We start from the raw sequence: 15309 nt of genomic DNA on the forward strand, positions 1-15309 counted from the left end.
CCCAAACTATTACCTCCCCTACTAGAATAAACAAAAATAGCAAGAAAGAAAGCAGCTTAGATTGGATACTTATTAATAATCTACCTCAGACTTATGAAGCCGGAACCCTCCCTGACGACATAAGCGACCACTCATTAATCTACATTATCAGGCTCAAAACCAATCCACCCATTCAACACATCTATAGGGTAATTAGAACGAAGAAAAAATTCAACTCAGATCTATTCCTTAGTGAACTTAAGGCATGCAATTGGTCCCCCTTAAAACACCTGTCTCTTGATGAAGCTGTTGATTACTTTAATACTAATTTTCTAAACATACTCAACCGTCATGCTCCTACCCGCTCTATAAGGATAAGAACTAAATCTGCTCCATGGCTTACCAGGGAAACCAAACAAAAAATCCATCTCAGAAATAAATACTGGAATAAATCACACTTAACTAAAAAACATACTGACATCCAAAACTACAAACAACTGAGAAATGAAACAAAAAAATCCATAGTATTTGATTAAAAAAAACTATTATTTACAATTTCAGCAGACCCACCATAATAAACCTCAAAAGTTCTGGTCAAGTATTAATCAATTATTACATCCAATTCAATCTATCACACCTAACCTACAAGGCACTGACAAAGACAATCCTAAACAAACTGCTAACGCCTTTAACACCTTTTTTACCAAAGCAATTCAAACTCTTGCCTGTCAGCTCTCTCCTCAAAACATAACATCTAAATCTGACTCTAACCCACCTCCTCCTTTTCTCTTCCAACCTGTCCCCACATCATTTATTCTCACCCTTATCCAAAAACTGAAACCATGTACTCTTTCTGTAGACCAACTACCCTCAGAATACCTACAGATAGCAGCCAAATCTATTGCTTACCCAATCTCCATCCTCATCAATAGAACCATCACTGAAGGATATATCCCCAAACTTTGGAAAGTCTCTCATATTATTCCCCTTCATAAAGGAGGAGACTCCACTGAACTCTCCAACTATCGACCCATAACCCTACTTTCTCCTCTATCTAAGATCATGGAAAGATGTATCCATAGGCAATTGTTAGACCACCTTCTCCATAATAACCTGCATTCCAACACCCAACATGGGTTCCGACCTTCCCATAGCACAACTACTGCCCTCCTTTCCTTTATTGACACCATCAATAACAACAGAAACCTTAACATGCTCTCCACTGCACTATTCATAGATCTGTCCAAGGCTTTCGACATGGTAAATCACACTATAGTCATAAACATTCTCAAATCTCTGTCTCTCGACCCACTAGCTATAAAATGGTTCCATACCTACTTAAATAACAGACATCAAGCTGTACTCTGGAACAACGCTCTTTCTACCCAGCTACCTGTTAATATTGGTGTTCCTCAAGGCTCCATGCTGGGTCCTCTCCTGTTCTCTATATTCATCAATGACCTTCACCTAGTAGTTCCCCAAGCTACATGTATCCAATATGCAGATGACTCCACACTTATATGCTCAGCCACAACTGCATCAGAACTTCACTCCATATCTCAAAACATATTCAACTCTGTAGAACTATGGTTTACAAAACGCTGTCTCCTATTAAACCCTAAAAAAACTAAACTTCTCCTTTTTACACCTACCAGTAAATCTCTCCCAGTAGACTTCACTGTATCATCCTATGATGGTACACTTATATCCCAAGATCTAACGACCAGACTACTAGGTATCACCATTGATAATAACCTAAACTTTGAGCCCATATCAACAACATTCTAAAAACTACAAATAAAACAATAGGCTCTCTGTATAGGATTAAATCCTTCCTCACTCCTGCAACAAGAATAACCATTACCCACACCCATTTAATCTCCACCCTTTTTTATGCCTCACCCATATTTACCAATCTGTCAAAAAATAACCTTAAGAAACTAGAAAGCTCCTATAATAGCATAGCCAGATTTGCCACAGGTAACCCATACAGAACACATCACTGTATTAATCTAAAGCATCTTGGGTGGCTTGAATTTCAGCAACAGCTAAAATATAGTCAACTGGCCATTGTCCACAAAATACTTTATCAGCCTACCAAAACACCCATCCTATCTAACCTTATTCACACCTATGATAACCTTAAGTCCCTTAGATCATAGGTTCATACGTTGGTACTAGGCTATCAGCCCTAGGACCTATACAAGTCTAGCCATAACAATTCCCTGGCTATTTCTTCCCACACTATTTACTTTCCTGGACCCCTGTCTAGCAGGGCGACTGACATGATCCCTGGGGTGAATTTCCTTTCTCCCATCCAATCGTCAAGGTTCCTCTTGAAGAGGTCCAAAGAGGCACTTTGCTTGACATGTATGGGCAATCTATTCCAGAGTCTGAGGAGTCTCTCCCTCCAGCATGTTTTGTTTATTGTGATGACAAGGTTTAGATCCCTGGAGCATGTAGCTCTGAGGGATTGGGATTTCTTTAAGTGTAGCATGTCCAACAGCTCTGGGTTTGACATGGCCTTGTATGTTAAGCAGAGATCACCTCTGAGTAGACGATATGCGACAGAGTATAGCTGGAGTTTTTTAAGGCGGTCAGCGTAGGGCATCTGCTTTAGGCCTGTGATTCTTTTAGTGAGGTATTTCTGAGGCCTTTCCAGTTGTTGCAGATGTCTTGAGAGGTACATACCAAATAGGGTGTTGTATTCTATAATGGGTCTAATGAGGGATGAGTACAGTGGGACAATGACCTCCTTTTTTCTGGATGAAAAGCCCTTTGTGATGAGGTGTGCCACATAGAAGGATTTCGTGACTGTTGTGGCGATGTGGTTATTGAAGGTGAGACCACTGTCCACCTGTGTCCCTAAGTCTCTTATCACACTTTCTGTGTTTAGTGTACTGCCACCTATATGGTAATTCATGGATACATGTTTTTCCCAAAGGGGATAACAATACATTTCTTGGCATTGAGCTTGAGCCCATGGCTCTGGCACTAAGCATCTGTTTCTGTAAGGCCCTTTTGTAGAGTATCCACATCATTTGGGGATTCAATAATGGCTCCCAGTTTGCAGTCATCTGCAAACTTTGTTAGCCAGAGTCCCTTAGTGTTGACCTGTACTTCAGAGAAGTAGATGCCAAACAAGAGCGGCCCCAGGACTGAACCCTGAGGTACTCTACTTGTCACTTGTCTGGAGCTGGATTTGGAGTCGGCTACTTTTACAGTGTGGGTTCTATCAGTAAGCCATTTAGCAACCCATTGGGCGACATAGGGATTAATGCCCAACTTAGTAAGTTTATCTATGATTCCAGAGTGGGGGATGGTGTCAAAGGCCTTAGCAAGGTCTAGATAGGCTGTGTGGACCACCTTACCCTTGTCCATGGCTCTGGAGACTGATTCAAAGAAGTCAATCAGGTTCAGGAGACAAGATCGGCCCTTCACAAACCCAAACTGGATGGGGTCCAGTGTTTGAAGGTTGCCAATGTCTTTCTTTATAAGTTCCATGATAATACGCTCCATGGCCTTGCATATAAGGCTTGTCAGACTGATGGGACGGTAGTTTCCGGGATCCAAGGTGGATCTCCCCTTGTGGATTGGGATAACTGTAGCTCTGCGCCACTCAGTGGGCACGAAACCTGAGGTGAGGCTATGATTAAACATGACACTTAGGTGAGGTGCCAGTTCATATTGTAGTTCATGTAGTACACAGCCCGGGATGTCATCTGGTCCCATGGATGCTGTATTCTTGGCTTTAGAGAGTGCGTTTTGTAGAGAGAGTTTCTTGTATACATTAATAAATCAAATAATAGAGCTGGAGACTCTCTGTTTTCTAATTCTATTGGAAAAACCTGGAACCTACTTCCCTCGGAACTTACCACACTTCCCTCTACTACTCTGTTTAAAAATAAACTTAAGCTCTTCCTAAAAACACATTGGATGTGCCCCTGTTCTAAACCTGACTGACCAACTTATCCATTATTTACCTTAATCAACCTACCTTCTCATCTCCGAAAATATTTCATCTTTACAACTTATTATGCTTCTATTCTCTCAAACTATTTCATTTTAAATACTACTATGCTTCCTCTCCATCACAGTGCTAGCTATTACTGGATTCATTAAAAAGTAACACATATTATTTCTAGATTTATTACCTAACTGCTACTCCATTTCATTTTCCTTTATCTTCCTTTCTTATCTACATCTACACTATTGTTTTTCTTCTCTTTTCTTAACTAGTATTCTTTAGCAACAATTAAATATAACTTCTTATTAACTCTACTAAGTTTTTTTCAAATATATGTAACCTTCTGTATGTACTTTATAAATTTGCAACCTCTTATTTACTTCTCTTATCTTTACAATATAATGTATTTGCATTCTAAATATGTACTTCTGTAATTGTGAATTTGAGTTGTATTGTGTGGAGCTTTTCTCCCCGGGCCTCTACTGAAAATGGATATATATCCAACTAGACTAGACATCAACAAATGTAAAATAAACAAATAAATAAAATAATAATATGCACTTCAGAGCATATAGGAAGCTATGGCTTCTTGAAAAAGTTGAAGAATAAAGCAAAAATTGAGAAAAGGAAGAAAAAAGTAATGTGCATAGCATGGGAATCCCAAGATGGGGGGGGGGGGGGTGATCGGGGGAAGATCGGAGGGTATAGTATGTGTGTGTTGGTTGGCTAAAACAGTAGGCCTAGGGCGCCATGTCAACTAAGTCCAGTCCTGCATATAGAGTTCTTGCATGTATCATTGGTGCAATTAAACTCCAGTAACTGTAAATGTCCCTTTGTGGGATGGGCCAACATAGTGTGGTACACAGGCCTGTTGTAATTAAGAGCATTGCAGCAACAGGTCAGTCATTTTGCAGCATGAACTAAAAGGTGGCTTAGGAATGGTATCAGCCATAGGGTGATACATAGACTGGAAGTGCCTAGGGGGCCCCCAAAATGCTAACACCAGCCCTGTTCATGAGTTAATATCTAGTGTCTGAATTACCGTGTACAGGATATCCAGCAATTTTATATATCATCCTGATGATGACAGAACTGCCGTGCGCATTCTGTCAAACATATATTTTAATCTGTGGACAGATAAGTCCTGCACTTATCTCAAGAAGCAGCCAAGAAAACATAATCATAATCTCAAGAAATAAATGGGTTAAGCCACACTCCACAGACATGTATTTGCACTGGTGATCATTAATGTTGTTGTGTCTTTTGGCTTTTCCTGGTTAGGAGGTCACCACAGCAGAACCCCGGTCCGCTAATGATTGGCAGTAGATTTTTTACATGCCGAGTTGCCGGCCCTGACGCACAACATTCGATGAAGGTACGCCCATTCACATATATCTCTACACAGAAGACGCTCTAGCCGAGAATCGAACAGGACAATGTCTTACTGTGAGGTGACACCGCTACCGCAGCACCACCACCGTGATCATTAATGTAAACATCTTAATTAGGAGAGAAAAGTCATAAAGGCAAATAAAACTAAAGGGCTGTGCAGCAATCCCATTCATGAAATCAGCATTTATAATGAAACCAAGGAAAAGATATTTCACACTGAAGCTTCTTTATATATTTGGTGTTGTAATAAGTACAATCCTGTCTCGATACAATAACTTTTTAAACAATAGATGCAATCATAGCTCTCGACCTCTCACAAAACCAAAAATAGTTAGGGATAAAGACCTGAAATCAAAGACACACATCAAATACTAATACCGATGCTTTAGAAAGTGACAAAGCGAGAGTACAGCAATTAGCATGCATTTCAGAAGTAAAAGAAGTTAATTCGGTATTGAGTGTAGCTTTCTTTTTCTCAAAGTATCTATTGAATTTTAGGAGAGAAAAAGGAAAATTCTGAACCAAACTCAGAGACACCACGGAAAATCAGGAATATTTGAGAGGTACAGCAGCTCAGTATGCTCTTGTGCTTGTAAGGTATTTGGCATGGGGCACAAACTTATTTACTAGCAGTATCAGCGGGGAGTTTTCTGTTAGGTCTCTATGGGAGCTGCTTCGCTGTGCATAGCTTGTTGCACAGAAATACATTCCAGTGTCGGTAACGTCTAGGCTGTTGATTGTGATGTTGCCTTTCTCTGCACCGTCTCTGGTAGTGGCCAGTCTTCCTTTGAACTCCTTTTCATCCTGGGGTTCGCTGTTGGTGTAGGAGTAGGTCATGAGCTGCAGCCCACCACGACCCCTAAGCTGTTGATACCAGTAGATGTAGTCATAGCTGCTACCACCGTCATGCACGCAGGAAAGCAGAGCGGGCTCTCCAGGCTTTTTAATCATAAACCTCGGTGACTGTTTTACTGAGATGGCACTGCAAAAATCTGTCAATAAATAAATAGTAATTAACAGAAACATCGAACACGTTTTGAAACTGTACATAATTCCCGAAGTGGAACATCCATACACTTAGAATGTTAATATATAACATTTCTGTAAAGTAACAAATACGGGTGTGCTTAGAATGGAGTTTGACACGTTTTTCGTGTGATGTGTGTTACATTTCGTTTAACTGGCTGCATTCCCGAAGCTTAATTGGTGTAAATGTTGAAATCTATATTACACACGGTACTGTCTATTATATGTCTGGGAGATAAAAACAAGTGCGTATTTATTGCACTTTTTACACTAAAACTCAAGCATTTGCCTTGTGAATTCAGTGAAGAGCATAACTTTTAAGCAATGACTGAACTTATCCAAATATATCAGAAGCCTGGACTCCCAAATTTAATTGATATGAGAGAAACATTTGTGAAAATTTCACAAAAAAATGTATATATTATTTCCGATACACATTGAAATAATAACTTATTAATGGGATACTGCATCTATAAGTCAGCGCTCCTTTTTAATAAAGTATAAACAAAAGTTTTTACAGAATTACACAAAACCATGTTCTACAAATAGTCCCTTTAACCTCAAACGGCAGATATCTGAACTGGTTTCTTACTTGGTATCCAGAGCAGAACGCAAAGTGCTGTCACAAGTCGAAGCATTTTTAGTATTTCTGTTAGACATTAATCATATGCCTGTAAGTGTGACTATTAAGGCAGTTATGTATCAGGTTACTAGGAAATGACTTATCATTACGTGTTTAAGAAATGTTTCCGGAACATTTCATTTTCAGGGCTTCTTAGTTTAATTTTTTTGGGGGGAGGGGGGCGGTGGTGATGGGAGCTTTGGCTCCACTGACTGTCTATTTGTTACACTTCAGTACCAGCCTACTAAACATTCTCCATATTAAAATTAAATTGTATTTCTAAGTCTAAATTTGAATGTGACATAGTAAAATGAAACGTTACCAAACAATCCCACTGGTATGACTGACTACTCAGGGCTGTCTCTCAAAAACCATGAACGTCATCAAATATTTTATATTATAAGGCAACGATTTTCTGGCGCCTCATCTTAATGCCTTTTTTGACATCACCGTACCTTTTGTAAAACCCGCATAAAGAAAATTATAATCAGGTCTCCGATCATAACCAGATTATTATGTGACTGAAAAATGGATGCCAAGAAATTCGCACCCAGAACAAAGGCGGAGATGTGATTATTGGCATGAGGCATCTATGTCGAGAACACATAATAATCTGATTATGATCGGTGACCGAATCATAATTCTTTGTAGAGTATGGAACTTTATCTGCTCCATGTACCAACCAATTATAGAAAAAGAGAAAGAAAGAAAAAGAAAAGTGCAGGAGCGTACTTGACAAACCAAAAGTAATGAAGATACAAACAAAATCAGGGAGATGTTTTAAACATTGCCCTGATTCACTTAAAGAATTTAATATCACAATAACAACATGCATTTTCTGATTCTAATCAATAAGTATGAACTATGAAACTGGAATGTCTGGCATCATTGACTAACTGCAATCCTCAGTGATTTACTCGATAAATCAAACATTTTATGAGAACAGGGCAAAATTAAGTGGTAAAATGTGCTCTGTATAATCAGGGGCAGTAAAGAAGTACAACAAGAAACAAAGGGCTCTTCTTTGACAGACGGGACCAAACCTCTCAAGTGTACATCATTCCTCATTTTGAAGGTTAAAAAGTCCATTGTTCTTGGAGTTCTACATTGAAAGGGTCTGTCGCACATTTATTGATAGGGGTGTCCATGTTAAATCATACGGAATTATATTAATTACACTACTAGGTTATACCTCATACCATGCTTTTCGGCCCCAAAACTTGGACCAAACCACAAAAGGAGGGGGAGTATCGATATTCATCAAAGATACCCACACCTCCAGGTTGGTGGCAAAGCACGAAGCATCAGAGACTATCCGTGTGCAACTAACAGTGGGTAAAACTACCTTCCAGTTTATAGCCTGCTACAGACCACCCTCCCAAACCCAGGAACCCCACTCGGCCTTTCTGAGAACACTGGAAAATATGAAGGTCTCTCCAAACACCATTATATTGGGTGACTTCAACTACCCAAACATAGACTGGGAGCATTACTCTAGCTCCAACACCCTAGCCCAAAGGTTCCTAGAATTTATAAACTCAAATGCTATGGAACAACTTGTTACCACTCCCACAAGAGGGGAAAACATACTGGACCTGATCATCACCAACATGGGGACTCTATGCTCCAGACCAGAAGTGTATCCCTCACTGGTAAGATCAGACCATAAACTAATCTCACTGGATATTCACATCCCAACCCCACCCCTTGCCCAGAAAACCACAGTGAAAAACTTCTCTAAAGCAAATTTCACACTCCTCAAAACCGAGGTGGAATCCTTCAAAGCCCTCGGGCCTGTGGAAAATACGGCCCAGACCACAGAATCCTTTATAAACGCATTCTATGAACACCTACAGGAATGCATGGATCATGCAATCCCAAATAAAACCAAGACCCAATCCTCCAAAGACAGACATCCTGTCTGGTGGACCCCAGCCATAAACAAACTATACAACAGAAGGAGGAAGCTACTAAATGATAAAGCAAAATCCCAAAAAGGGAAGGCATCACTGATCAGTATTAGCAAAAAACTACGGGCACTCATAAAATTGTCTAAGGCCAGCTTCGAGAGAAAAATTGCACAGGACACTAAGGATAATCACAAGGCTTTCTTTAGTTATGTTAGGAACCTGGGTGGTAATTCCCAGATATGCTCAGAATTAGTCCAAAATGACAAAAAATACACTGAACCCACAGACATTGCCAACATCCTAGCTGACAGGTTCAGCACAAACTTCTCCCCTCCCCACCAAAGGGCAAATATCTATCCCAGCAGAGTGCTGCCCCTGACATCTCAGATGCTCAGGTAAGAGCTGCCCTCTCCAAAGCAAAAACACAGCATCAATGGGACCAGACGGTGTCCCGGGCTGCCCTACATGAACTCCAAGAAGAGCTAAACCCAAACATAAAACTACTGTTCAATCTCAGCCTTACTACAGGATATGTGCCCAAAGAGTGGCGTACAGCAACAGTGGTCCCTCTCCATAAAGGTGGTGCCTCAATGGATCCTGGAAACTATCGCCCCATAAGCCTGACTAGCTTGGTCTGCAAAGCTATGGAAAGGATCATCATGGACCTCATAAATAAAGATATTAGGGACCTACAGACACTGGATCCTACCCAGTTCGGCTTTGTTAAGGGCAGATACTGCCTCTTAAACCTGGTTGATTTCTTTGAAACAGTCACCAAGGCCATTGACGAGGGGAAGGTGGTCCACACAGCCTACCTGGACCTCGCAAAAGCCTTCGATACAATACCCCACTCGGGCATTGTAGATAAGCTCACCAGCTTAAATATAAACCCCTATGTCACTAGATGGATTGCAAACTGGCTCAAGGACAGAACCCACATGGTTAGAATTGCTGGAGCCATGTCAGACTCCAAACCAGTTACAAGTGGTGTCCCACAAGGCTCATTCCTGGAACCTCTCTTGTTCGGTATTTATTTCTCGGAGGTACAAGCCAACACAGAAGGACTGTGGCTGACCAAGTTCGCAGATGACTGCAAACTGGGCACCATAATCGACTCTCCAGCTGACACAAGCATCCTCCAAAAGGGCCTCATAGAAACAGACAACTGGTGCCAGAGCCATGGCCTCAAGCTAAATGCCAAAAAGTGTATAGTCATCCCCTTTGGCAAAAACAAAGTGCACACAAATTACCACATAGGTGGTAATCCATTAAGCACAGAAGAAGTAATTAGGGACCTGGGGACCTAAGTTGATAGCAATCTCTCATTTGACAACCACGTGGCCAAAGTGGTTAGAAAAACATTTTATATAGCCCACCTAATCATGAAGGGATTCACATCTAGATCAGGGGAGGTCATCGTGCCTCTTTACTCATCCCTCATCAGGCCCATAATTGAGTACAATGCCCCTTTTGGGATTACCTTACCAGATACCTGCAGCAACTGGAAAGACCCCAAAAGTACCTCACCAAGAGGATCAAAGGGCTCAAACAGATGCCATATGCTGCCCGGTTAAAGAAACTCCAGCTCTACTCAGTGGCATACCACCTGTTCAGAGGCAATCTGTGCCTGACGTATAAAGCCATGTCCAACCCGGAATTAATGGACATGCTGCACCTCAGAAAATCCAAATCCCATCGAGCTACGCACTCGAGAGACTTGAACCTTAGCACTGAAATAAATAGGACATGCTGGAGGGACAGATTCATAACCAAGAGGCTCCCTTCACTCTGGAATAAAATCCCAGTCCAGGTTAGGCAGAGTCCCTCATTGACTCTCTTCAAGAGGAATCTTGATGAGTGGATGGGAGATCGTAGGTTTACCCCGGGTATCACTTCTGTGTCACTGTTAGACAGAGGCACAGTATACTAACCTCGAAAAAGGGCATAGCAAAATAAATTTAAAATGGGTGGCAAAAGCCAAACACATTCTGGCTAGGCTTATAAATGCCCTAGGGCAGATAGCCTAGTATGAACCTATGAACCTATGAACCTAATTCATCAAAATATTTTTAGCACATTTAAATATGCCGTAAGCTTCCCAGTTGAAGTTGTTAGTATTAAGCTGTTAGTAAATGTTCCGCATTTTCTCATTTGTTTCACATTCTGAGAGGTAGTGTTCCTCATTTTGGAGATGGAAGGTTGAGAGGGTACTTACGTATTATCACAACCACTTTATGAAAACCGCTTTACGAGAAAACTTGCTCATTATCGCAACCAGTAGATGAATGTCTTATCAGAAGTGTTTCATCGTGCACTGTTTCAAGGTTGGTTACCACACTTAAAAATAGTAAAGTCAACCAACTCTGTAGTATTTTTAAAATTTGGAAATGTTTGCTGTGGAAAGTTAAACAGTAACGCTCCCCGCCTTTTCAGCATAATTAATGAATACATTGCTGGAGCGCTGTCATGTAAATATTGAGAGTTTTTATCTTTTAACCTGTTACCACAAGAAATCTGAACAAGGGGTACAGTGATTGTGTGTGTGTGTGTGTGTGTGTGTGTGTGTGGGGGGGTGATCAGGCAAAAATCTAAAAATACCTGCCATTCCTTACTGACTTTAATCTTCGGGGATTTGCAGGGGAAAAAAACACACTATTTGGAGGAACAGACCAAATTATGAAGTGAAGTATACAGTTGCAAGGTGGAGCTCATTACAAGTAACACCATGTGTATATCACATATTTTACAATTTGTTATTAAAACCGATAAAAACAAAAAAAGATCTGTATTGCTTTATTGGACCACTAAATGACAGGCGTCAAACGGCTCACCTTCGTTGATCAACAATTCTAGAGAAAGATAGAGGATGGGCAGGGTTGCCACCATTTCAAATGGCCAAAGTGAGACATTTTTGGTACAAACATCAGATTTTACAGGCCGACACATACCCTCAGTCACTACAAAGGTTAGAACTTAACCTTTTTGCCTAAATAAAAGCTTATTCTTGTAGCAATTTAGTTGCCTATTCTGTTTCTTATCACATTTAGGTATTTTAGATACAGAATAACTGTTTTATGCAACTATAATATAAAATACATGAAATAATTCTGTCCTAAAATCTCAGGACATTTGCCATTTTTAAAATGTTTTGTCAGGACACAACTGCCCAAACAGGGACTGTCCATTGCAAAGTGGGACAGGTGGTAACCCTAAAGATGGGGGGGGGGGGCATTGGCAAACAACCCAAACTACAGTCAAGTTATACATTTTAATTTGTTTTAAAAAGAAAAGGTTTCCTATAGGTTGTATGCATTAATCTAAACTAAAAATGCATTGAAGTTTTCTCATGGAACCTCTTTAAAAGCTGTTACACTTCCTTATGCCACACTTCCTGAGAGACAGACTGAAGTTCTAACACCTTTTAAAGGTGGATGTAGTGCAATCCTATCTCGCCTACATTCGTAACTGATGAGTTCGGAGCCGAGAAACGGCTCCGACTCGGCCGATAAAGTAACACGAAGTCTCTGATTGGCTGGGCCAACCCCTCTATCCCAGGATGCACCACACCCAAGCTCCCAGATCTCGTTTGCCGCTTCTAGAGATATAACGTGGTCTCGAGTTGGCTGTGGCTAAGTACCCTATTTTTTTAGTCCCCCAGTTTCCGAAGGGCCGTCAGAGTCCTTGCCTGAGGAGACCCCTAGGAAAAAGATGTGTAAGAGGAAGCACGTGGACTCCCCAGACGAGTCCGTCATCTCAGACACCGATCTGGATGATGTGGAAGGATCCCCTAAGTCGTCCTCTGACGATGTCTCGTTCTCAGACATACTAGAGATCTTGAGACAGAGGGGCAACTGGCCTTCCAAGACCCCTTCCGCGGAAGAGTCGGTGTTCCTCAAGGCCTTCGGAGCCCAGCCCTCTGCCTCCTGGGTATCTCCACCCTTCGACGAGTTACTGGACATCATTTGTCAAAAGGTGTGGGAACACCCTGACTCTGTGGAGCCTGTCCCCACTCACCCCAATAAATTCTTGTCTGCACCCCCCGATAAGCAATTTCTCACTAAGGGAGTTCCGGTAGATGCTATGGTGGTGGCATCTGCCACTCAACAGGATGTGGCAGAGGCTTCGACATCTATCCATTCACCTAACAAGGAATCTAGGAGCATGGATAGGTACGGGAAATGTACCCTATCTTCAGCGACCTTTACCCTGCAGTCACTGAATTATTTGTGCCATTTCACAAGACTACAAAGGGATCTCATGAAGGAGTTGGGAGATACCCTGTCGGGACATGTGCCTGAGGCGTTGGCTCAGTCTGTCAATGCCCAGCTGTCAACCCTGTCGTCCGTCATTAACTCATCCATGAGGCTCATTTCATATGTAGCCGAGGGGGCGGGTAGAGCAGCGAGTTCGGGCGTAGCCCTAAGGAGGCAGGCTTGGATGCACTTATGTCACTTTGCGGAGGTGTTCAAGTCTTCTTTCACAGACGCCCCTTTGATGGGTCCTCCCTCTTTGGACCCAAGGTGAAAGACACCCTCATTAGATGCGAGCAGGAGGGCAAGACCTTGTCTGCCGTCGGGGCCCATTTTTCGCTTCCCACGAGACCTTATCCCAAGGCTCAGAGGGGAGGAAAGATGTGGTTCAAGAAATCGCAAAGGTCTTTCCCGGCTCATCAAGATGAGCCCCCCTCCAGAGGCAGGGGAGGGGAGAATTATTCTGGAAGACGTTGCCCTAGAGGCGGTGGAGGCCCCTGCAACACAGGAGACCGCAAATCCTTTTGCGGCTCATCCTTCCAACGTCCCTGAGGGATGGCCTGACTGTGCGTCTCTGGAGCCAGTCAGGGTCGATTTTCGGAGCACCTGAAAGCCTGGAAGTCCATCACTCAGGATCAGTGGGTGCTCCGGATCATCACCGGAGGTTACACCATCCCGTTTATTCATCCCCCCCCTCCCAGGAAAATCCCGGATGTTCCACTCAGTCAAAGGGTTCAAGCAGCTACAGAAGTGGTACAGCTGCTGGAAAAAGGAGTCATCCAGCCAGTCCCCGAAGGCCAGGCCGCATTAGGAACTTATTCAAGATTATTTTTGGTGCCAAAAAGAACAGGGGACTTGAGACCTATCCTGGATCTCAGCCGTCTCAACCGCTTCATAAAGAAGTCCAAGTTCCAGATAGTCATGCTACAATCCATTTTTCCATTGCTGGAAGAAGGAGTTTGGATGTGCTCCATCGATCTCAAGGACGCCTATTATCACATCAAGATAGACAAGGCGTCCAGGACTCATTTACGCTTCCACCTGGGAACCAGTCACTACCAGTTTTGAGCCCTGCCCTTTGGTCTCACCACAGCCCCCAGGGTGTTTACCAAGTGCTTGGCAGTGGTAACGGCTCATCTGAGGCACCTTGGATTCCAGGTGTTTCCGTATCTAGACGACTGGCTCCTCACTGCTCCCACCAAGCATCTACTCACTCATGCTGTGACTGCTACCATCGAATTGGGTCAATTGCTAGGCATAACATTCAACTGGGAAAAGTCTGTATTGCTGCCATCACAGCATGTTGCCTTTATAGGTGCAGAGCTAGACTCTATAAAAATGCGAGCCTACCTCCCAACAGAAAGGATAAGGATTTTACAGAACCAAGTCAAGGACCTATTGCCCCATCGGAAAGTTCCGGCCAGGTTAGTCCTTCAACTCTTAGGATCCATGGCGGCCTCTATTCTAATAGTTCCGCTGGCAAGACTGCACATGCGGATTCTACAGTGGCTCCTATCGAGCCAACGGTCCTTCCAGGAACTTCCGTTGTCCCACCCGATAATTATCACGGACTCGTGTCGGAGGGATCTTCACTGGTGGCTTCTCTCCTCCAACCTGAACCTGGGCAAATCCTTCTACCCTCCATCCCCCATTGCCATGGTGACCATGGATGCCTCCCAGATAGGGTGGAGGGGATTATCTGGGCAGGACTGTCCAAGGCACTTGGCAAGATCACGAGACTCGTCTACATATCAATGTCCTGGAAATGAGAGCGGTGCTTCTAGTGTTGCGGGCACTACACAGCTCTCTCCCACTGGGGACGATTGCGATTCTTTCAGACAATATGTCAGTGGTTTGGTACCTTAACAAACAGGGAGGGACCAGGTCTTACCCCCTTTGCAGAGAAGCCATGAGAGTGTGGGAATGGGCGATTGCTTCCCAGAGGTTTCTAGTGGCAACTCACATTCCCGGGAAATCCTATGTTATAGCGGACAGGCTGAGCAGGGACATCCTGATGCCCCACGAATGGTCCCTGAACGATCAAGTGGCGGATTGGATCTTCGCCCGGTGGGGGTTGCCTTGCTGCGACCTATTCGCCAGTCCACTGAATGCAAAGTGCGACAACTACTTCTCCTTGATCCCTGCTCAAGGGGAAGAACCCAG

The 15309-nt window shown here is 42.8% G+C and overlaps 1 gene segment (V, D, J or C); it reads right to left on the minus strand.

Moving 5' to 3' along the window:
• Window positions 1-5547: 5547 nt before the first annotated feature.
• Window positions 5548-7070, minus strand: LOC122808001. The segment is given in 2 exon segments: window positions 5548-6330; window positions 6957-7070. Coding segments are annotated over 2 exon segments (465 nt in total).
• Between the last annotated feature and the right edge of the window lie 8239 nt (window positions 7071-15309).

This window comes from Protopterus annectens, chromosome 8.part0, assembly GCF_019279795.1.
Source record: "Protopterus annectens isolate FY-2018-M chromosome 8.part0, PAN1.0, whole genome shotgun sequence".
NCBI classification, from domain to species: Eukaryota; Metazoa; Chordata; order Ceratodontiformes; family Protopteridae; genus Protopterus; species Protopterus annectens.